Source organism: Ruditapes philippinarum, unplaced genomic scaffold, assembly GCF_026571515.1.
Source record: "Ruditapes philippinarum isolate M1 unplaced genomic scaffold, ASM2657151v2 ctg3231_1_1_1_1, whole genome shotgun sequence".
In the NCBI taxonomy this organism is placed as follows: domain Eukaryota; kingdom Metazoa; phylum Mollusca; class Bivalvia; order Venerida; family Veneridae; genus Ruditapes; species Ruditapes philippinarum.
In genome coordinates, this window is record NW_026865095.1 from 859 (window position 1) to 25,984 (window position 25,126).

Below are 25,126 nucleotides of genomic sequence, written 5' to 3' on the forward strand. Positions count from 1 at the left end.
GGGTAGTTAAAATGTTCAAAGGTTCATAGCCATCCGGTTAGCTCAATAAGTAGAGCATTGGGCTGTGAATCTGGCGTCCCGGATTCGATTTCCGGACGGTTACTTCCGTTGTGATTAATCATGAAATCCCTTCTACGGTATTTCGCACTGTACCTCTGCACTGGCATGTACAAAAGTTTCAGTTCCTTGCGGGTCCGGTGGCTGAACTGTGCTATAATAATTGTTAAAACGGTAAACACTACCTGCAAAAATGAGATATTTACAGTCTGACGTATAGCTTACTGTTCTGTAACGGGTATATTTTTGGTATATTTTAGTCTTTTTATGACAAGAATAGAACATCTCTTGTACAAGAGGACCATCAAAATAAATTGCTATCTGCTAAAGTTCTCACTGAAGAAAGATACAATGGTAAGTATTTATGCTCCTTAATAAAAGCACTCAACTGAGTAGCGGGGCAGGCAAAACTTTTCGAGATTAATTTTCCGTTTTGGTTTATGCAGAATTTATTTTAGTTCGATTGTGTAGGAAGCTTAAAGTATAAAGACACAATATCGAATCCATTTCTGGAACTAGTCAGTACTAAGTAATTATAGAAATGTTTCTTGCTCAAGGAAACAACGGCTTGCCCTTAATGAGCTTGAACCCGCGCGGAAAGCGATCCTTAGATTACTAATCCGGCGCGTTAATCACTCGGCCATGCTGTCACTCTAATTGTCCATTTGATGTAGGTTTAGAATAAACCATTAATGTAGATCTAGACCAATAACTTGTGTTGAAATTTTTTAGATCAATTGGTTACTCCATTTGCCAGAATAATTATTCCCCTTGTAAACCGATCCAAAACTAGAAAACTGAATATGTTATTATTATGTCATTAACATAATTTAAAACTTAAGATGCTTAATAAAATCTCTTTTTGAATTACATGTACAATAGTTAAAACAAGACATTGATTAATAATTCTAAACTTATAATGTATTGATTTTATAACTTTTTTGTTTCGTTTAACCATGCAAGAATTGAAGTCTGCGTTTGAGAAATGTGATAGAGACGGAAGTAACTGCATAGATGCAAGTGAACTTAAAGATGTTCTTATTTCGCTTGGGAAAAATCCAACAGATGAAGAAGTTGAAAGTATGATAGCATCAGTTGATGACAATGGTAACGAACCATTTATGTCTTTGTTTGAACTGATTACGGTTGACGTTTTACATTTAAAATATGCAATTTAATATTGTTTTTATGTCACAATTTATTTAATAGGGGTTTTTAAAAGCGTTGTCACTTCAAGATGAATCTTGAAATATGTTATTAAGCGAGTTTGTTTGGGGTTTTACAACAGGAATGAAAGTCTATAAGTGAAATTTTTAAACAATAATTAAATTATAATCATAAAGCCACGAGCGACGAAAATGGTAGTTACCGGTCATGGACCATTTTTATATAAAAATGTGCAATATAAAGAAATGCATAATGATTTTGACATATAGAAAAACAACGTTTTAACTACGAAATAAAATGAAATGTTATCATATAGTATGGACACTTCCAAACAGGTAACGGTACAATTGAATTTGAGGAATTTATACACCTAATGGAAGATGAAGAACGTTCGTTTAAAACGGAAGATCTAATGCGGCAAGCGTTTAGTGTTCTCGATCCGGAAGGTATGGGATATCTAACCACTGAAAGACTAAAACAAGTTGTAACTAATCTTGGACTTGACATGACTGATGATGAAATAGCCGAGATGATGGAAGAAGCGGACCCTGGCGGATCTGGAAAAGTCGAATATGGCGGTAAATAAAACCTGATTGTTTTCATATATATTCACCTGCTTTCATATGTTTACCACTTTCCCAGCAATTTTTATACTCAAACAGCAAATGTTCAGTGCTGTGTAACATCAATATAAAATTTGCCTCGTTCTTTTTGTTCTGGCCATTTGGGATCATTGATTCTAATAAAAGAAGAATTAACTGAGTTACCAACGTCCCCCGCCTCAGGGAAGTTTTATATGAAGCATAAAATTGTGCTATTTCAAAAGTAGAGGTATGGATCTCAGTACTTTCAGTCCAAAATTATGATCAATGCTAGATCTGCAAATGCAACAATAAATTTATAAAAGAAATACCAGTAAAATGAAACACGGAATTTAACAAGAGCCACCGCCGGGCGGGGGCAACGCTCGACTTTTTCCTTGTTCTAAAAGCAAACAAAGAACTGTTTGAACAAATCTTAACGTTTCCTTTTTATAAATTTAATCGGTCTGTCTTGTCACATTAGTTTTAATTGACCTAGACAGGAATGTTGATCAGCATGTGTAGTTGTGCACCTGGGTATTTTTATGTGGATATATGTAGTATTTTTTAGAGGTATTGCCCTTGACTTAGTAAAACTTTGCAATTTTCAACTTGTGTCGCACGTAACACAAAAAATATTTGACATAGAGTCATGAAACCTTACAGGAATGTTGATCAGCATGTGAAGTTGTACACCTGGGTATTTTCATGTGGATATATTTTGTATTTTAAGAGTTATTGCCCTTGACTTAGTAAAAATTTGCAATTTTAACTTGTGTCGCACGTAACTCTAAAAAATTTGACCTAGAGTCATGAAACCTTACGGGAATGATGATCAGCAAGTGTAACTGTGCACCTTGTTATTTTTGTGTGGATATATCTAGTATTTTTATAGTTTTTGCCCTTGAATTAGTAAAAATTTATAATTTTCAACTTGTGTCGCACGTAACTCAAAAAATATTTGACATAGAGTCATGAAACCTTACAGGAATGTTGATCAGCATGTGAAGTTGTGCACCTGGGTATTTTCGTGTGGATATTTTTAGTATTTTGAGAGTTATTGCTCTTGACTTATTTACCTGTGTTGCACGTAACTCAAAAAGTTTATGACCTGTAGGCCTGAACGTTTACAAGAATGTTGGTCAGCATGTGTAGTTATGCTCCTTGGGGGTTTCTTGTGGATTTATTCAGTATTTGTAGTACTAGTATTTGCCCTTTACTTAATAAAAGACTTTTAGTTTTCAACTTGGGCACATGTAGCCAAAAAAAATATTTGACCTAGAGACATAAGATAGACAAATCGGTGGAGTGTGGGGGCACCCGTGTCCTATGGACACATTTCTAGTTATGAATATAGGATAAAGTATACTTATTACGAGTTTGTGAATAATAAGATTATTGGAATCATTAGATTTATTCATTGCGTGACTATATGTATACGAATAATTAGACTTATTTTTATAGGAATAATCGGACTAATCAGCACAGAAAATGAAACACTTGCCACTGCTTTTCAAAAGGTTAGTTTATGTTTTTAAATTTACCTGCAATTTTCTACAAGATATTATACAAATGTACCAGCAGTAAAATATTTCTGTAAATATCAAAGTTGTAAAATAACTTGTGCGTGTAGTATTGATAGGCGTGTAAAACATTATTGATAAGTCCCAGATAAACTATTTATATGGTATATATGTGACATGAAATATACTTTTACCCGTTTTTTTACACAAATGACCGCCATTTACATATAACGGAATAAGCTCACAAACGCAACAGTCATTTTGAGGTTCTAGTTTTAATATACAAATTTAGTCTTTTAACATAGTCGATATTTGGCCAATCTCTATATACATATTCAAAGTAATATTGAATTCAAAAATATGTATATGAGCTAATTCATAAACAACGCAGCTGAAATCAGCTTTAATTTTAAACATTTATAAATGACACATTTTATATACCCTTAGGCTGTACTAGTGGGGCGGGAAATAAGGTCTCTGCTGTCAAAATAGTGCAAATTGTGATACAAGCATGAAACTTTCAGGAAATTATCTTTAGACCATGTAGATTTCAAAAGTGAAGTGGGCCCAAATATATCTCTGCACATTCAAGATGGCCGCCATTTTCAAGATGGCCGCCATATAAATTTGACGTACATAATAGCTCATTCATTCCAATTTTTTGTACAGACTTGAAACTTACACCAAAGCATGCATATAGTTTCCCCTTTTCAAATATGTAAATCTTTAAGCAATTTCGCTGGCATATTTCTTCAGAATCCAAGATGGCGTCCAATATGGCTGCCAATTTTAATGAAAACTGATATATCTCTTTTGTAGTATAATTTTTTGCACACAGTATGCTTATTTCCATATAAAATTGTTGAACATATTAGAATAAAAATCAAATTTTAGGTTAACCACATTGTTAGTCATGTTTTTAGTTTTTTGTACAAAAAAAAATCTTTAACAATATCAAAGAAAAAGTGCAACTTTTTGCATTTTTCTCTAACATGGTTTTCTAGGTCTATGTACAAAATTCCAAAAGTTACATAGTTTCTTAAAGTGTATTTGATATTGAATCAACACTATGTTTTATTGTATAATTGTAACAAAAACGAAAAATATGAAGGTTTTATACTTATTCAAAGTGGGTGGGGTAAATTTATCAGACAATTGTAGTACAAAATAACGTCTTTTTTGAATTCTTATGCAAATATTCACTGTAAAAGTATTTTATTGTATTAAGGTATTTTGGTCTTCCTTCAGGTCTAGAGGGTGTACTAAAATATCAATAAATGCAGATACAATTATATGTATACATTCAGTTATTAAATGTGTTTGCATGATATAAGTTGTTTCAATATTCTTAATATAATTTGTTTCAATATTCTTAATATAATTTGGTAATTGTACAGAAAGAAGACTGAATATTCATCAACGAACCATATGTTAGATAAAATCATGCCTGGACCTGAGTGAAATGTTGTCTATTTATGAATAAAATTATTTCCTGGACAATTTAGTCTTGCTAAATGCTTGTAACAGAATGATTCAAAGTTATATTTACTTGCACATCTTTGTAACCAAGTAAAATTGAGTTAGTACTGTCCATTTCTAATAACTTATGTAGACATGATATTTTAAAAAGAAACAAAAATTAAGGCGACTGATACATCATATTATCTATGTGTGCTAAAATGGGTATCAATAAAACCACTTGACCCACATAACATAGCTTATGATTTGGAATATAAACTAAATGTATTCATACTTTATTTTCCCCATTAAACAATAGAGAATAGTTGACCCTAGATCACTCGCCTTAGATCCACTGCTGGAATTTTAAGGTCTATAATTCTTTAATACTGAAGAATGCTAAAATCATATAAGGAGTATCTTTTTTCACCAAATACAGTCATGATTTATATACTATTTGAAAAGAAACATGCCCAATAACTAGGCTCTCAGAACTACAAAAAGACTCATATAACTATATTCCAATAAGAGTCCATGTAAACTAAGTGATTTTGACCCTATGCCAAAATAGTTCATAATCTTTATATAGCATCACAATGTGATGATATACGATATATTTTCTTCTATATACACTGTAGTTTCGGAGAAGAATTTTATTATATAAGTCAATGTAAACAAAGTGACAGGTAAAGCCATTTTGGACTGAAGGAGCATGATTTAAAGGCCCTCACGAGGAACACAGTTTTTAAAGACCTGTGTAGGGAATCTTATTGAAGTTTTTTTGTTGTTGTTGATATTTAAAAAAATCAACAAACAAAGAAACTACAATGACTAGAGCTTAGATAGCCACCATATAATCTTGCCAAGTAAAGAAGACCTCTTTTAAAGTTTCATTAAACACTTTTGGATCATTAAGTGTACATGTAAAATTAAAAATCTTCTCAAAAATCCAAATGCACAGAGCACAGGTACTAAGCATGTAGCCCCACCTTGTGTCTTTATTAACATATTTAATGTATCATGCTCATAGAGCCACCTGGGTTCACAGTCTTGTATAGGAAAACACATTAAAACATCAAGTGTTAAACAACAATGACTTGAACTAAGATATTTGGGATGTAGCCTGATATAACATGCATACATTTGTATGATGCTACTGCAGTCTAAAATGGTTTTGCAATGAGTATCACTTAATTTACAAAGACTAATGTATTAAATCTGTTTTCTCCTAACCAACAGTATCCAACGCATAGACATTAATCATGTATCATCATAATTGTGTTATACTCTACAAATATTTGATATATCATGGTCAACATGGTCAAAATTTACTAAGTTTATATGGACTCATATATGAATATGGTTATTAAAGTCCTCTCGTGTGAAAAAAAAATGAAACTAGATATTGAGCATGTTTCTTTAAACGCAACTGGATTCAATTATGACACAAATCATGTGTGTTATGACATAATTGACACTCCCAAAATGATCTTGTTACCTTTTTTCCAACAATGATCTTAGGTGAGTGATTCAGGGTCATCATTGCCCTCTTATTGAAAGAAAAAAATGAGATATGATTACTTAAGAAATACACTTACTTTGTATCTTAACTTTTCAAAAACCTGCATGCAGGCCAGGCCATATCATTGATATATCTGTTTCACATCATATACATTTTGTTGGCTTTTAAGCCATGTTAATATTATAAATATAAAATTGTGAAGGAGTCAAAAATATGCGTTTATGAACTACCTTTATACCTTACATTCATGTACATGCTTGCTATTTTAAGCACGTTTAGTTGATTTATTGTCTTCTTATATGTCTTCACAATTAACAATTAATATATGATATCAAATATATTGAAACAATAATTATCATGCAACCAAATTTAATAACTGAATGTATACACATGTTTGTATGTGCATTTCTTGCTTAGCCACTTGGCCTGAAGGAAGACAAAAATACTTTCATCCAATAAAAACTACTTTTTAAGTTGGAACATTTACATTAGAATTCATAGAAAAGCAAAAAGGCAAAGAAATAGAATGAACTTAGCTATGTTTATTTTCTGTTGTTTTTTCTTTTACAATAATTACCGTATAAAATTACCCCACCCACTTTCACAAAATATAAATCCTACAGATTTAATGTTTTTCTTATATTTTTTACAATAAACACATGATATTAATGGAATGTCAAATACAGTTTAAGATATAAAGTTACTTTTTTTAACTTTGTACATTAATTAAGGAAATCAAATTTGAAAAATATGAAAAAAATGGATTTTTTTCTTGATCTTTCTAAAAGATATTTCTAAGACAAAAACTTTTAAAATGTTTACTTTTATTGAGATTAACATATAATTTGATTATCTCTGATATGTTTAAACACTTTTTATCATAATAAACATAATTTGTGCAACAAATTATACTATAAAAATGATATAACAGTTTTGCACAAAATCGACGGCCATATTGGACGCCATCTTAGATTTGGAAGAGGTATGAAAGAGAAATTTTGTAAGATTTAAATTTTTGAAAAGGAGAAACTATATGCATGCTTTTGGTGTTAGTTAAAGGTCTCTACCAAAAATTGGAATGAATGAGCTAGTATGTACGTCAAATGTATATAGCGGCCATTTTGAAAATGGCGGCCATCTTGAATGAGCAGAGATATTTTTGGGCCCACTTCTTTTTTGAAATCTACATGGTCTAAAGATGATTTCCTGAAAGTTTCACGCTTGTATCACAATTTGCACTATTTTCTCAATTTCCCGCCCCACTATACAACTACCGTGATGTAGTACGCCGTATTAAAAATACTATATAAAAGGTTCGACAGAAAAGCACACAAACTACATAAATACAAGGAACATAGAAATCTGTTAAAAATGTCTTAACCAGGTAAGCCTAACGATTTATTTGATTCAGTTTTCACAACATTAATGCAAAACACGAATAACTGATTATTTACTGATTATGTTTTAACGTCTTTTTTAGGTAATTGATCTAACGAATGACGAAACTGTTGATACGAGTCATGATAATAATAACGGAAATTATTTAGAAATAAATGCACCAATTACAAACCATGTAATATTTTTCAATAATAAACATAAGATAATTTAAATGTTTAAAGGGCATTCGTCTGATCTATTTAAATTATATTTTTAGATATTGATGTATTAATTTTATAATATTTTTTTTTAAATCTTCTAAATTATTGCATGAATAATTTACCACGTTTTGATATAGATTTTTATTTCTATTTTTGCGACGGACGCGCCCCCAGGCGCGTTCAGAGCTATGTCATCTACACATGGGATTTCGTCGGCTACAATCGCGCAATGTGTCCTCAACCGAATAATAGCCCACGAAATAGTACATGAATTTGATCCTATGAAACTCCCATACTTCGTCGGGATATCTTAAAAACTTCCATATTTAGCCTTTTCAATTTCAAATTAAGTTATCCAAGTTAAAATATAAACGTATTTGATTGGTAAAAACGCTGTAACCCCGTAGTATTATTGCGCAATTATGCAAATAACTGCTGAAACAATTTACCGCTGTCGAAAAAGTAGGACAGCAAATTATGCTATAATTAAGGAGTAAGCTCAATAATTCATAGAAATTATAAGCAGGAAATAAATATTTCCCCATTAAACAAAACATTTTTATTAACAGATCAAAAGGTTTTCGTGACTTTAGAATAACCCGCGCATTAATAAAAGAAGAACTCTTTTCGTGACTCATATCGCGGGTTTAAGTTATTAATAAATTAGACTACAGAACAATGGTTAGTATTATAAATAATGCATGTAACAAGGGTGTTTTTCAACACTTTACCACCATGTAGTCTTTCATGGTAATCTTTATTGAAGGAAGTTATAATATCAGATCTACTTCCGATTCTTGTGTTTTGTTTACATAGTTTTCTAGGTCACGATATGAGTGATTATAATAGCCTTCGACCAGAAGATAACACTATTCTAAAAATAGATTCTGCATCATCTGTGCTAACTTTCGGACGAGTAAATAAACCAGCGGATACTTATTTTGTTTACATGTGTACATGCAATACTTTAAGAAATTCTATACACCATTAATTGCTGATGATTTTAACCAAAAAATATATTTAATGAGACATATCCAAGAGAAATAAAAATACAAATGACTTATATTTTATTGTCTATATGCCCACTATGATATAACACGAAGCAATTCTAATTAACATTCTCACATGTATTATGTATTATGATTGAAGTTTATTTGCATGGTTTTATTTTAGAAATATTTCGTTGACAGTTTTTTCTCTACAAATCTCGAACTTGTATGGAACAAATTTTCTCTGTTATATCTTTTGTGTTGTTTTTTTTTTTCTAAAAAAAGCCTTAATGTCTCTCCGGTTGCATGTCCGTCGCATTCAGTGCTGCGGCACTTTGATTACAGTTGGTGACGACGTACCCGATACCGTATATTCTGCATTTAACAAAAGGACAATTTGGTATTGAAAATATTAAAGTATATGTAAAAATAACAGACTTTTCTGTGTAGCAAAAATATTCTAAAAATGCAATTAAATATACCTTTAAAACGATACAAAATAAATTACGCATATGCTAATGAAACCCGCTTTTTTTTACACCAACAAGACATACATTTTTTGAACTAAAACAAATTAAATTCTTTTAAATGACTTACGCTTTGTGATGATTTCGCAGCTGACATTTAATATCCGTCAATATATTTTAGAAAAAAATGCATCCGTTAAATTTAAATGTATTAAAAATGATATTCGAAGAAAGTTGAATTTAAAAATCTTATATATGTTAGTTTAGACGCTATAATGTCGCTGGTCAAATTTACACCAGGAAATACATATTAAAATTACGTTATTTTTAGTGGACGAGGGATGATCAAAAAATAACCGGACTTTGTATATGATTTTCTACCTGCATTACGGAATATATATATAAAAAAAAGAATAATTACATATAATATTAAACTTACACTGCACCGGGTGTGCGTTACCATGTTTATAAATATGGACAAAACTATTCCTGTTATAGCATTAGTTTACAGGTATTGATTTTTGATTGAAATTTTTGATTATCCCTTGTATTAGGCCGTACCAATTTTTTTTTGTGCGGTCCTATCAATTTTACATACGAATTTTTTATGACAATGAAATTGATTAAACATGACGTCTTTTCTAAAAATAGGAAAGGCTTTGTGGAAAGTATAAGCGCTATTTTTATTTTATATAAATGCCATCGAAAATGGTATTAAACTCGTCCAATGTAGTGCGACATATTTCTAAACGATACTAAATGTCGTTTTACAAAGACAGTAATCGATATTAAACTCCTCTTATTAGTAATCGTTATTTTTAGACTACGTTATCCTATAAAAGCCCTATTTATCAAGACCACGTAGCACAACTTATGGTGACAGTATCGTAACAAGAGACCACTAATTTATGAAAGAATAGTGTCGCATGAATAGAGTAACGGTAAGATTTCTCGCGCTACTATTTTATTTTTTATTGGCGTCCGCGCCGAAGCGCGGCGCCCCTTTATGGAACGAAATCAGATTTTGTGAAAGGGCGACAGCAACTTCTCGAGCCTTTAAGTCGGTCATGATAAAAGCCGATCATTCCGATCGGTATGAGGGTGCTTGATTATTAATTAAATGTCGCGATATGTTACAATGAATAGCGAACTGGAGGATTTCGCAATGCAAACATTTTCAAATGCAATAACCTTTTCATTTTCAAATGCAATAACCTTTTCCGTCTCTTCGGTTTTTTATTTATCATTTTGTAGTACACAGTGGGTTATCATGGTATGTTAAAATAGAATGATGAGTTGATGACCTAATATTCCGAAAATCTATTTATAGAGGGATGTACTCCTATCGGTAATTCCGGTCTCTCCCGGTCTATTTTGACCGTGATACTAGTGACCGGCGAAAAGTATCACACGTTTATTGTCCGATCTCTCCCGGTTTTTGGGTAGATGTTTGATATCGTTACAGAACAGAACAAATATTTTACAGATAAATAAGCTTTTTTTCCAAAATGAATGTTTGTCACTTAGTTTGGTTACAATAATTAATAAACATAGATCAACTCTCAAATATATTGATTATTATTATACATAAACATACAATTCGAAAAAAAAAACAACAACAACAACAATAGCATGTTTCATTTTATCTATACGAGATATAAACTATAAATATGTACAATAATTGTGAAAAAGGTACATTTTTATGGTTTTAATATGACTCTATTAACTTTGAAACATTTTATTTTATTTGTTATTCGTGTTTAGTAAAGATGCCGGTGAATTATTCAAAGTAACAAATTAGATTTTATTAATTATTTGATTTTGAATGATAATTTAAAAAATGATAAAGAAAAATACAAATGTACATGTACATGGTTTAAGAATAAATAATATTATATATTGAAAGATTAACCATAATTTACTGACTTTTTCCAGTAAAGTTTTGACTTATAATCGTCGGTCAATATGACATTTGAATTCTTAAAATTTATTTTACAATTTTAATAAAAAAAAGAATAGTAAACGTAAAAAACTCAGTATTAAAATAGCACATAAAAACACAAAAAAAGAGAGGAAAACAATATTCATAAAATCTGTATTATTTTTTTGTTATTAAAAATAGATATTACAATTATTGTATAATAAACAATAATGCTCAACATGACATGGTAATATAACCAGTGTCATATTTTTACTAAGTGTGAACAGATACCTTAAGAGGGGGTCTTCGCTAATAGCGAATACATAATAAGGGACAATTCCACAAGTGTGGTGTTGATCATGCGTTACACACTGGGTATGGATGATAAATGATTGTATACATGTATATCCGTTGCCAATCAAAGTTCATAATAAACAATGTCTTCCGTCCGTTCATTTTGGTAAAAACCAATTAACCATTGAAAAGTTTATAAGAATATCTTGACATCATATGTCTACTAGTTCATCTACACTTTCTTATTTCTTGCTTGGACGCCCTTTGATGCTTTGCATCAATGCTTTTCTTGTACCTACTTGAAAGCAAATATTTTTCGTATAAGGGTTCCTTTGTATAATATAATTATATTTAGATCTCTTGCGCTATTTTGTAAATATATTTTCGCAGGGTATGGAAGGCCATTAATGACATAGAAATAAAAATGAAAGCGAACGAGCCACTCGTTTTTATTTTGAAACATGGAAAACACCTTTGCCGCAGTATTTTGAGACTTTGATTAATACTTTTACTGATGAAAGTCAGCTGATGAATTTTGCGGCAACTTGGGGGCAATGCATAACAAATACACTAATATGGGAAATTTTAACAATAACTCGCTTTGCATGCATTGAAAATCCTGATCAACCCGGTACTTATAAAATAAACTTTAACATGGCTTTAAAATAAGGACGATGGAAAAAAAGCTTGATTTGAATATTTAAAACTAGCTTTATTATTATTATAAATAATGTATTCAGTAAAAATGTTACAAATTACGAATAACCAAAACCATTGTATTTTACTTTTAAATTAATATAAGGTTAAACATATCAAAATAGAACCAATGAAATTAAACATGACGTCTTTTCTAAAAATAGGAAAGGCTTTGTGGAAAGTATATAACAACGCATTAACATTATTTTGATCGTTCGGATTTTTAAAGTTTAACGAGAAACATTGTTTTTTTTTCAGTCTTTAAATTTTTTTAAATATCAGTATGGATTTAGATGATTTTCGGGGATGAGTATACCTCAGAAGATTTGTTAGCAATTGATCAAATAGAAAAAGCGATTGTTACAGTAAGCTCAAAAACTACGGAGGAACCTAATACTCGGTTAGAACTGCAAAGTTACTTTTTAAAGAACGCGGTACCTAGTTTATTGTCAATGTTGGCAGTAAGCATGGGTGTTCCATTCCGTGTGTATGACCGTATTGAGGTCGATTTTCAACGCAAGTGTTTGCAAAGAATGAATGAACTATTTAATGTATGGTATCCACGCGCAAAAGAAATAGGGCGAAAGAATGGATTGTTACCTGTACATATACTGCTTCATGTAAAGTATGCACACCCCTATTTTCTATATTCAATGCCTGTTTCCGATAAAAATATGAAAAAATTGGTTCACGAAAATGGACAACATATTTCTAAAGTTATTGGACGTATTCACGGGTGGCGGAGGGGCGGCGGCGGCGGGGGCGGCGGTGGTGGTGGGGCAGCGGCGGGCGGTGTTGTGTGTGCATCGTAAGAAGGATAACTGTTCCAATATATATGTCAAACATTTTGTTGTACAATGAATCGGTGTCCAATTTGCCAGCAGTCTTTTTCAAGACGTAACGTCATGCTGAGACATCAACGTTATGTACATGGTAGTGATGACATTGTTAAAAGTGATTATTTATCGCAACAAATCACTCATGTGGACACTTCAGAAAAGATGAATTTTCAACACCCATTTTCTATGGTCGTTTCCGGGCCTAGTGGTAGTGGAAAAACTGAATGGACTAAAACACTGCTTTTATCCAGTCTAGTAAATCCACCACCAGAGCGCATCGTATGGTGTTATGGACAATGGCAGCCTCTGTACGATGAACTTCGGCGTAAAATACCCTGGATAGAATTTGTACGAGGTATTCCCGACTACTTAAATAGTCTAAAGTACATCAATACCCATAAACGGAACTTGATTGTTTTTGACGATTTAATGACAGAAGCCAAATGCGATCAAAGAATTGCTGATCTTTTTACCAAGGGCAGTCATCACAGAAACATATCTATCATTTATCTCACTCAAAACTTATTCCCTCGAGGAAAAGCCTGCAGAGATATCGCTTTAAATACGCAGTATCTGATATTGTTCAATAATCCTATTGACAGACAACAAGTGGCAACGCTAGCGACGAGAATTTACCCCACCTCAAGTTTCATCTTTATGAAACGGTTCGAACAGGCAACATCAAAACCACATGGCTATTTAGTAATAGACCTGAAATCGAGTACTCCGGAGCAAGAGCGTTTACGCGATAACCTTTTTTACTTTAACACTATCAAGAAGAGAAAACTAACGGATGATGATTATAGCTACTTAAGTGGCGATAGACACTCGTCTAACAATAATGATGAAAATGCTACCGTTGTAGATGATAATGATGATGATGATGATGATTATGATGATAATAAGGATGATAATGATAATGATAATGATGATGATGATGATAATGATAGAGATACTCAGAACGAAAAAATAAAGAAAAGTCTTCTATTCCGTGGACCCCCAGGCAAACGTAGAAGGGAGGAGCTCAAAGAAGAACGCATGCGTCTTAACATATGGGAAAAACGGTTTAAAGAACCAATTAGACAATCACATGTGGAGCTATTTAAAACTAAAGTACAGGCGTATATAGATGATGGCCATACTTTTGAAGAGGCTTACCATCGCGCTGCTAATGACGAATTACCTCAATTAAGAAAGAGGCTAAGACAAAAGTACGGTCAATTTCTAATAGACTTTTACGAGTTGCAAGAAGATCCTAATCAACAACAGATTCTCCAGTCGGCTAAGAAACTCAGACGTGAACACGATATGAGTTGCAAGGAATCTATTCGACAAGCCATTATGTTACGTAAAGAGCTATTCGATACAGTATGGCCCAATCATGACATCAAAGAAAAGGATCCAATGCAGGGTAACAATGATAACGATAACGATCAAGACGCGGAAGAAACGTTGTAAGAAGGATTGCCATTTATATGTTTTCAATCACACAATGGGTTCTATAGAAGTGTACGATGCTAAACAGCAAAAATGGGTACCGTATATTTCAGATCCAGAGAAATGGTATCAACATTTCAAAGATATAAGGGACGGTTACGCTGAACGTGATTTTCAAGGTCGTTACATCGTAGGCAGTGGTGCTAAGCATAGAAAAATGGCCGAAATGGAAAAACGTGAAAACACACCCAATGTTCATCTAGTGACACCTGTAGCTCAAGCCGTTGAAATGGCCAAGTCAGAATTGAAGCGTTTACAAAAGGAAAGTAATGCAAAGCGACAAATGGTAGATACCAATACTCCAATACGTAAAAAACATCGTGCAACACAAGCGCCTTATGACTGGAACAAATTCAAGTTTTAAAATGAATAACTATGATTTGAGATGCTAAATAAATATGTCGTAACCTTGTGTACATCGGAAAAAATTCAAAGAGAATTTGTCATTTCAAAAACGAGTGAATCTGGAAAACATTAGGTCGTATTTTGAGTGTAATGTTCAATCGTTAAAAAAAGCCTTACTGGATGAATTGCAGTCAGATACAGGATTCGAAATATATGGACTATATTGTGTTTATTACATGAAACATGAAGGACATTTTAACACATTTTGATGCGCATTGCAGGAAATGAAATAACGATTTTATCCGATCTTATTTTAGTTTCATGTATAATAAATATTAAGGTACCCAATAAAAAGTTTGTAAAGAAAAATATTGCCTTGTTATATATAATGATCCCATGTAAATGTAATTGATCAAAAAATAAGAAAACAAATACTGCTTTAAGTCATACATGTTTATTTCCTATATGGTAGCATATATAATGACAAAGTTATATATCATTTTACAAAATGGGCTTTCATGTTATTACAAATTAATCCAAAACATATTACAATACAGTCGAGTACAAAGAATGTGTTCTGGTTTCATCTATATAACGTTCTAAAATGTCGAGTAAATGTTCTACGGCTTCGCGATTTTCTCGTCTAAATTGATAGTATCTTAGCCAAGTCCAAGTCATGTATACAAATGTTAACATATTCAATGTGTCTGGTGGGTCGTGCTAGCCTTATTATTAACAAACAAATTTGCTCCAGTAGTAGACGAACTAAATCCTCCAAATCCGCAAGGTGCTGACCAAGTTGTTGATACAAACGCGCCAAATCCGCCTATTGGGGTTGGTTTCTGTTGAGGAGCGCCTACTATTTTAATATACTCGCAATTGGGCGACCACTTGTAATGTTCTCTCAAAGCGTTGTCTGATCTTACCCATTCACTTAATTTAATGTGACATCTAAAACACTCGCACATGTCTGATTTCCCGCTATAATACAATCCGGCGCTTGCCAGTTCGTATTTATCGGGTAAGATTTGTTTCGGATAGGAGTCAAACGTTTTAGTCTATTTTCGTAATATTCCATACTCCCGTTAAGGGGTGCGCAATCAGTAACGTTCATTTTGTGTATACCTAAGCTTCGTAAAGTATTCAATTATATTCGCGCTTTTTGATTTCTGATTGGACGTTATTTTAAGAAACAACAAGGTCTCTCCTAATTGATCAATATGTGTATGCGCTTTAATTGATTGTACATTTTGGAGTCATTTGTTTGAGATTTGAGAAAGATTAAAAAAATAAGTCAATAAAATAACCGCCGCATGTGTGCCTATGTTAAAAGATTACATTTGTATATTAAAACTAGAACCTCCAAATGACTGTTGGGTTTGTTGGCTTATTCCGTTATATGTAAATGGCGTTCATTTGTGTAAAATAACGGGTAAAAGTATATTTCATGTCACATATACCATATAAATAATTTATCTAGGACCTGTGCATCGATGGGAGATTAAAAAATAAGTCAATAAAATAACCGCCGCTCATGTACCGATATTCGCATTATATGCAAATATATTACTATATATGGAAACAAGATGGCCGCCGCACGTGTGCAGTCGTGCTGCCGCACGTGTGCAGTCGTGCTGCTGCACGTGTGCAGTCTTGGGGCTCAAGTGGCGCATGTACTACTAACCTTAATCATTAACAAAGCACTTATTTTTAATAGTGTACATACTAGTAGTTATTATTAACAGCAAAAACACTAGTAATCCATTGTCGTACAAATGCATTCACGTTTAGAAAAAAAAGTTTCAATATCCTAAGATAACTATTTTATTAAATGTGAATAAATTTAACTGTGAATAAAGTTTTTATTTAATTTTTGAAAAAATTGTTTAGAAGTTTGCCCCCAATTTTGCTTCAGAGAGAAAAAATTGAAGCAATCAAGCGTGATGAAATTGCGCGGGATACTGCGCGTGAGGAAGAAGAGTCTGTGCAACAGGAAGGACTGGAGCGGCGGTAATTATCATAACTTTCACATCTTCTATTGATTTTCATGGCTACCTTGTGAATTATATATACGGATTTATTGGTAAATTACCGTTTGTATGTAATGAAAATATTGAAAATTAGAACTACCGTATACGCTAGGCAAATATAAAGGTGAAACATGTTCCATCAGTGTAATATTAATGATGGAGAAACTGTGGATTTGTTTTATGAAAAAGCAAATGAAAGGTAATGTAATCGTAATAATGAGTACGATAAACATACACTTTTGTTGAGTTCAGTTGCATTTAATTTCTTCGTCTTTCAACGACGAACAACTAAATAACGACAACGATACATACCAATAACCATTGTAATTATTATGTTGCTTTAAATATACATTAGAGAGAACAATCATACATTAATAACTGTTAATCATCAGCTGCATTATTGCTCGTTTTCTGTAAAAGAAACGAGCAACGATTTTTTGGATATCCTTGTAGAACTGATATTGAGGAAAGTGAGAGAGAAATGGAACACATACCTGATATGGACGAGATAGCCAGTCAATATGATAATGAGCAGTATGATCAATTCAGTAGGCAGATCCCGGTCGGGGGCAGAGTGGTGAAAAGACCCGGTAGACGGCTGCCCATGTCGACGACAAGGATGAAGTACCTGCAGAGAAAGAACAAATCACTGAGTCAAGATACTTCCCTCCAAGGCAGTATGATGAGTCTTAATGAGGCCAATGAGCAGGACACAAGTAAGGTAAAGCCCTTAAATCGCATAATTTTGTTGATTGTTATTGTTCAGGTTTGTTTTAATATCTTCCAACCGACTTACAGAACTGATGCATTCTGAGGTGTTCCTTAGGCTCTTGTTTTCTTCGTTTAGAGCGTTTTTGTTTGAAAATACGTGTTTTGCAGTGTATATGTTACAAAACTATTCCCTCGACGTGCCAATAACTTTCGCGATTTATTTTTCAATTTTATATCAGATGTAAATTGTAAAACAAATCGCGAAAGTGATGGATTCTATACTCCAAAAATGTGAAATATTATATACAGTTTATACGCTGAAGAAGAAGAAGAATCTTTATTTTGCAAATTTACTCTCAAAAGAGTCATGTACAAGCATTCATGATATATACAATAAATTATTACATGTATGCAATAGTAAATAACTAATTACATAGCAAGATGACGTGACTGCAAGTATTTCTTTTCTTTCATTATTAATGGTTACCATTGATTATATATTTAATTTACAAGTTATTTACTTTTTGAGAGATTCTACATTCAAATATATAATAATAAGAAATACTTCGTGTATGTATTACACTTGCAATCACGGGAGAGACATTGTCAGCATCTATTACATAGTATACTTTAAATTATCTGCCATACTCTGGTCTTTGTAGTACATTTACTAATCTAAGCTATATGGTTTTGATTTATTGCAATAGTAATATGGCACAAAATTTTGAACAATAGTAATATGGTACAAAATATTGAAATTATACAAACACAACAAAACAAATATTACTTCTAAACTGTACTTTTGAACGCATATAATGCTTCAAACTTGATACAAGTAAGACCAGTGTATGAGTTGAAACTTACAAATTTATAGCCTTTATAATCATCGTGTTACTTAACCTATTATACATATAATACACAAAGAATTGCAATGTATCAATAATACATCTATATATTGTATCATAGTTTGGAGGCCTTTCTGTTGAAAATGTGTCAGGGTTAAATCGTATACATATACATGCACAGTGCGTTAACTGGAGTGCGGGTATTAGTTACCCGCACTCCAGAGCATGCCCATTGATTGGCTCATTTTTGCTGGGGTTTACATATTGTGACGGCAGTGAAAGTGAAATCGACAGAAATGTCATATTTAGATGCTCGTTCATTGGTTCATTTTTGCCGGGGTTTCATATTGTAACAACAGGGAACGTGTTTTTATGTTTGACTATGATACAAAAGAGAAAGAACACCAAAACACTCGGTAATCTGATTAATACTCGGGGGGCTACGCCCCCTCGTACAAATCAGATAACCTCGTGTTTCGGTGCTCTTTCTATTACCAATTACATGACAGCTAATATTCGTACATTACATATATAGAAGTACAATACAATGTGTCAATTAACTTCTAGGTACGTTTGCATGGGGCAAGATATTCGCATAAAACATATATATATATAGACCTTTAAATTAAACATTTATGTACCTTTACACGAGAATTGTTTGTAACTGTTGTCTAATATTGAAGGCATGGTATATAAACATAGCTAAATTTCTAATATCATGTACATCGCTTGTAATCAACTGAACAAATTTAAACATGCTAGGAGACCTCCAGTAATATTTCTTCAAAAATCTTGTTCGGAGTTCCATATAATGACAAAATGGAACTCGTCCTCTAATTGATTACATGCTACACATACTCTATCAATTAAAGGTACACTGTGGGGTTTTCTCCATCTACCCACCTCTATTTATAGACGATGAGAAGACATTCTTAAACGTGACAGCTATTCTATACTTTTTTATATCAACAATATCCAAATATCTACTAAAACTGTAATCATTGAAAGTGTGGTAAAATATTGCTCTGGAAGAATTACTGATTCGGGTATTTAAATCCTGTGATAGATGGACTATCACAATATTCAGATAAGATGTTCAAGGCATATTGTAAACCTTCAGCCGTTTTAGAGAAAATAGTTATATCGTCCGCATACAGTAATAAACATATCTTAAAAATACCAGTATCTATGCCCTCGACTCCTTTCAGATACATGCTAAAAACAGGACCGATCAGTAATCACATGTGTCGCCTCATGATGGCCAATTTCATGTTGGGACAAGTTTTGTGACAAACGGACAGACAGACGGACAGTGCACAACTAGACTTGGTACTGATCATTCCTGTAAAGTTTGGATGAAATTGCACCAGTAGTTTATGAGGAGTAGTCCGGACAAGCTTTTGCGTATCTGGCAACACACAGAAAAAAAACACCTTTTTATCAAAGGGCCATTACTCGGCCAAAAATAATTCAACCATAAAACCCGTGCAAGGACTTGAGCTACAGATCAGTCCTGTAAAGTTTCATTGAAATTGCATTAGTGGTATAAGAGAAGTAGTCCGGACAAACTTTAAAAATAAAAATTATTAAAGGGCCATAACTCTGACAAAAATCATTGAACCGGAAAATGCTGACAATATGCACAATTAGACTTGGTACTGATCATTCCTGTAAAGTTTGGATGAAATTGCACCAGTAGTTTATGAGGAGTAGTCCGGACAAGCTTTTGTGTATCTGGCAACACACAGAAAAAGAAGTAGAGGTATTGTTATAGTCGCGGCGGCGTTGCCGTTGCCGTTGCCGTCGGCAAACTTGTACCTGGATCATTACTTTTTTATTTCTTGGTGTATTGTCTTCATACTTGGCCACAACAACCCTTGGGACAAGACCTTTTAGTAGACCACACTAACCTTGACCTTCATCCATAAATGACCTTGACCTTCAAGGTTAAAAGTCCAAATTTTGCTTGTTCATGCTGTTATTGGCTGTAACTTTGTTATTTTTGAATGGATTGTCTTCAAACTTGAACATAATAATCTTCAAGGATATCCCTTAAAAATAACCTGACAGACCTTGACCTTCACTCATAAATGACCTTGACTTTGAAGGTCAAATTATTGAAATTTTCATGTTTTTGGCTATTATTGGCTGTAACTTTGTTATTTTTGAATGGACTGTCTTCAAACTTGAACATAATAATCTTCAAGGATAACCCTTAAAAATAACCCGACAGACCTTGACCTTCACTCATAAATGCCCTTGGCTTTGAAGGTCAAATTATTGAAATTTTCATGTTTTTGGCTGTTATTGGCTGTTATTGGCTGTAACTTTGTTATTTTTGAATGGATTGTCTTCAAACTTGAACATAATAATCTTCAAGGATAACCCTTAAAAATAACCCGACAGACCTTGACATTGACTTTGTTTTGGCTGTAACTGGCTGTTACTTTGCTATTATTGAAGGGATCAACTTCATATTATAACAGAACATACTTAAAGACAAGACCTTGTTGTTTATCGTGACTTCACCACGTGACTCCACCACATGACTTCACAACGTGACTCCACCACGTGACTCCACCACGTGTCTCCACCACGTATCTCCACCACATGACTTCACCACGTGACTCCACTACGTGACACCACCACGTGACACCACCAATTGACTACACCACGTGACTCCACCACGTTACTACCACGTGACTCCACCACGTTACTACCACGTGACTTCAAAACGTGACTCTACCACGTGATTCCACCACAGTTACTCCACCACGTTACTACCACGTGACACCACCAATTGACTACACCACGTGACTCCTCCACGTGACTCCACCACGTGACTATACCACGTGATTCCACCACTTGACTACACCACGTGACTTCACGACGTGACTCCACCACATTACTATATGACACCACCACGTGACACTGCCACGTGATTCCACCACGTGACTTCAACACGTGACTTCACCACGTTACTACCACGTGACACCAACACGTGACTCCACCACGTGACTTCCACGTGACCCCACCATGTGACTCTACCACATGACTCCACCACGTGACTTCACCACGTGACTCCACCACGTGACTCCACCACGTGACTTCACCACGTGAATCCACCATGTGACTACACCATGTGACTTCACCACTGGACTCCACCACGTGACACCACCACGTGACTCCACCACATGACTCCACCACGTGACTCCACCACGTGACTCTACCATGTGACTCCACAATGTGACACCACCACGTGACACCACCATGTGACTTCGAATTGGGTGTCTCTATTTATATATATATAAATTAGTAAATTTATATATATATAATATATAGACAAAACTAATGTGACAAAACAGAATGATTAATTTTATAAAAAAGGAAACGTTAATATTTTGTTCAAACATTTCTTTGTTTGCTTTTAGAGAAAGTAAAAAGTCGAGCGTTGCTCCCGCCAGGCGGTGGCTCTTGTTAACTCTTGCATTTAACAGTTTATCAGTGTTTCTCTTCGAGATTAATATTTTTTGCTTCTAATAAGTTTTTTTTATAGTTTTGCCTAGCCTCACACAAATCTTTTAAATTTTCATCAGATTCATTATATTTAAATCTGTTTTGACAGACATAAAAATCATTTTTAGCAATTTTACATTCTATGTCATACCATGCATTTTCATTCGTCTGCTTTTTTCGTTTCAAAACGTTTTTGCCAAACAGTATGCATGACCTGAGAGAAATAGTTAAGACTACTATCTATACAAGAAGAAGTATCATTATTATCTAACTCCGTTACAAGCCTGTTAATAGATTCAAGAAAAGTTTCAGACTGAAGACTTTCTTTATAAATATTTAACTTAGATTTATTCCATTTGTATTTAAATGACACTTTATCTGCATATGTGCCCTCCTCTGCACTCAAATTATTTACATTATTTATCCCATTTAAACTCCTCGCTGATTGTCCGTTATATGTACACAGGCCTTTTTTCGCCACATATTCTACCGTTCATTATGCGCAGGCCACTAGCTTTACAAAAATCAATTAAAAGACGCCCATTTCTATTAACGCCGGTATCGGTTGTCAACCTATCCATATAAACATCAGTTATATAATCATCAGGCAATGATTCAGAAAAATACCGATCAACATCGTCATGTTCTACAAAATCTTTTAAAGACCCAACTCGACTGTTCATGTCTCCAAGCACGAGAAAATTGCAATTATCACCAGACTCATGCGACAGCTTTGACATTTCTCTTAAAAACCGGGATTTCTATTAAATGTTCTCTACAACTTCCCTGAGGTAAAACACAAACAAGTCATGATCAGATTCAAAATATAGCAACATATACCAACAGAGTCTCTTTTTGCATTAGTATTTCTTTCTTTTCTATGTACAGAAAATAGTTTAAACCCAGGTTTTTCTAAATTAATTAAACAATTTGCCCATGTCTCTACAATAAATATGAAATAATTTGAATTGAAAATGTCGACTAAATCTTGTTGTTCAAGTTTATTTACGTTTTTAGTCACTAATCCCTGAATATTTATTAGCACAAAGTTCAACGAATCAGAATGTCTCTCCCCGTGGTCCTAAGTTGAAGATCTTTCTTTAACAGTGGTACGCGCTGCATGCACTATTAATCTGTAATTCTTTCGAAAGTGGGGGAAAATCCCCATGAAATGACGAGCTTGAATGGTGAAGAGCCGCATGGTTCGCTCTTGTTGGGGAACCCTTCTCAGCGGCGGCATCGTTCACAGGTGTTACAGGTTCAACGGGAGTATCACTATATACAGATTTACCATAGTTAGCGTGAGGCCCTGGGTTAATTGTTGGTCCATAGTAAATGGGGGGTCCATTGTTAACCGAGTGATCATGTTTATCTGGATGTTTATGGGATACGCCGATTTCATGCGGAGCGGTGGGTTCATGCGTGACGGGTGTTGTACAATTAGGCGTATCAACCCTGTCGTCTATCACTGTAGATTGTAAGTAAATATCTTTCTTTGCAAACAAGTCATTTATAATGTCAATTCGGTTTCTGTTCAGTACAGCGTGCCAGTCAGGAAATTCACCACGCACTACTTTACCCTTGACAATCAACTTTGCCGGATACGCTATTTTACGTTTCTCGGAGTGCTCATAGTTTGACTTCATTTATTTGTAAAGACGATTTCTGGCAATAGAAGTCTCTTAAGGGTAGTTCCTATCGATCCCGTAACGGGATCCAGATAACCAATTGACTCTTTTCATTATCAATTAAGTGTCAGGATAATCCCGAAAACACGCAATAATCGGTCTACGCGTTACTCCATCTTGACCTCGCACAGTCCGAGACGGTGAACACGTTGAATGTACATTCTCTCGAGATCAGTGCCAAGCCAGTCAGACAAAAACTCCGTTAACACTTCAAGGCAATTCTCATTTCGCATGTCCGCTAATCCATAGAAAATCAAATTGTTCCTCCGGCTACGGGCATTATCTTCAATACTGTGGTATAGTTGGAGTTTTGTAAACTCTAAATAATGAAGGTTCAGCCGTCTTTCAACTTGATCAAGCTGAGATGTTGTTCTGGTCAAATTCAATTCAACTTCTGGCATAAATTTAATGGGATCATCTCTGTCCCTAAGTTTCTGCTTTTCAACATTTATTTCCTCAAGTAGTGTCAGAGCGCGTTTATGATGCACTAAAATGTATATGGGACTCGATACTCAAAACTAAGTGGTATTCAGTATTATTTTATTGAGGACACCTCAAGATAGCCCCTCCTAATCTCACAGATTCTCAACTTTCCTGAGTTCACTCGACGCTTACTTTATAATCTGAATAACACTTTACTGAAAGGTGACGACTGTCTTGACCGTTAGACAATTGGATTTACTCAATGAGTTTAAATAATTTGTTTAAACTTCACACAGTGGTAGAGGACATCAAGGCAGAGTGCAGTGTCAAAGAACCATAACTCTATTTTGCCCCATTTTTTGAATTATCTACCCTTTTAGAAAAATCTTATCCGTGACATAACTCTAAAACTATAAGAGATATTATCATCAAACGTTTGTAGGTAGATAGGTCTCAATGTGTAGTTGTGCAGTGCACAAAAAACGTAACTTTGTCATACCTAATTTTGGTGGATTGCCCTTTGTTCATTTTTTACACTTTGAACTTTGTCCGGAACATAACTCAAACATTATAAGAGATATAAACATGAAACTTTGTAGGTAGATAAATCTCATTGGGTAAAAGTGCATTTCAAAAGAACTATAACTCTGTATAGCCCCATTTTTGAATTATCTCCCCTTTTAGAAAAATCTTGCCCGATACAATACTCTATCATTATAAGAGATATCAACATGAAACTTTGTAAGTAGATAGATCTCAATGAGTAGTTGTGCAATGCATAAGAACCATAACTTTGCTTTGCCAAATTTTGGAGTTATTTCCATTTAATCATTTGTACACTTTGAATTGTGTCCGGGATATTTCTCTAAAATTATCAAAGATATCAACATGAAACTTTGTAGGTCGATAGATCTCATTGGGAAGAAGTGCATTGCAAAAGAACCATAACTTTATTTTAC

The 25,126-nt window shown here is 33.7% G+C and overlaps 1 protein-coding gene across 1 annotated transcript in view; it reads left to right on the forward strand.

Moving 5' to 3' along the window:
- Nucleotides 1–317: 317 nt before the first annotated feature.
- The window catches only part of LOC132727775 (uncharacterized), a gene marked incomplete at its 5' end in the record, with an annotated part of 31,826 nt that continues 7,017 nt past the window's right edge, over nt 318–25,126 (forward strand). Inside the window, 6 exons of the mRNA XM_060713355.1 lie at nt 318–411; nt 1,021–1,164; nt 1,560–1,802; nt 3,270–3,325; nt 16,870–16,964; nt 17,438–17,705. Of these exons, the coding sequence (XP_060569338.1) occupies nt 318–411; nt 1,021–1,164; nt 1,560–1,802; nt 3,270–3,325; nt 16,870–16,964; nt 17,438–17,705 (900 nt within the window). The remainder of the gene's footprint in view (nt 412–1,020; nt 1,165–1,559; nt 1,803–3,269; nt 3,326–16,869; nt 16,965–17,437; nt 17,706–25,126) is intronic.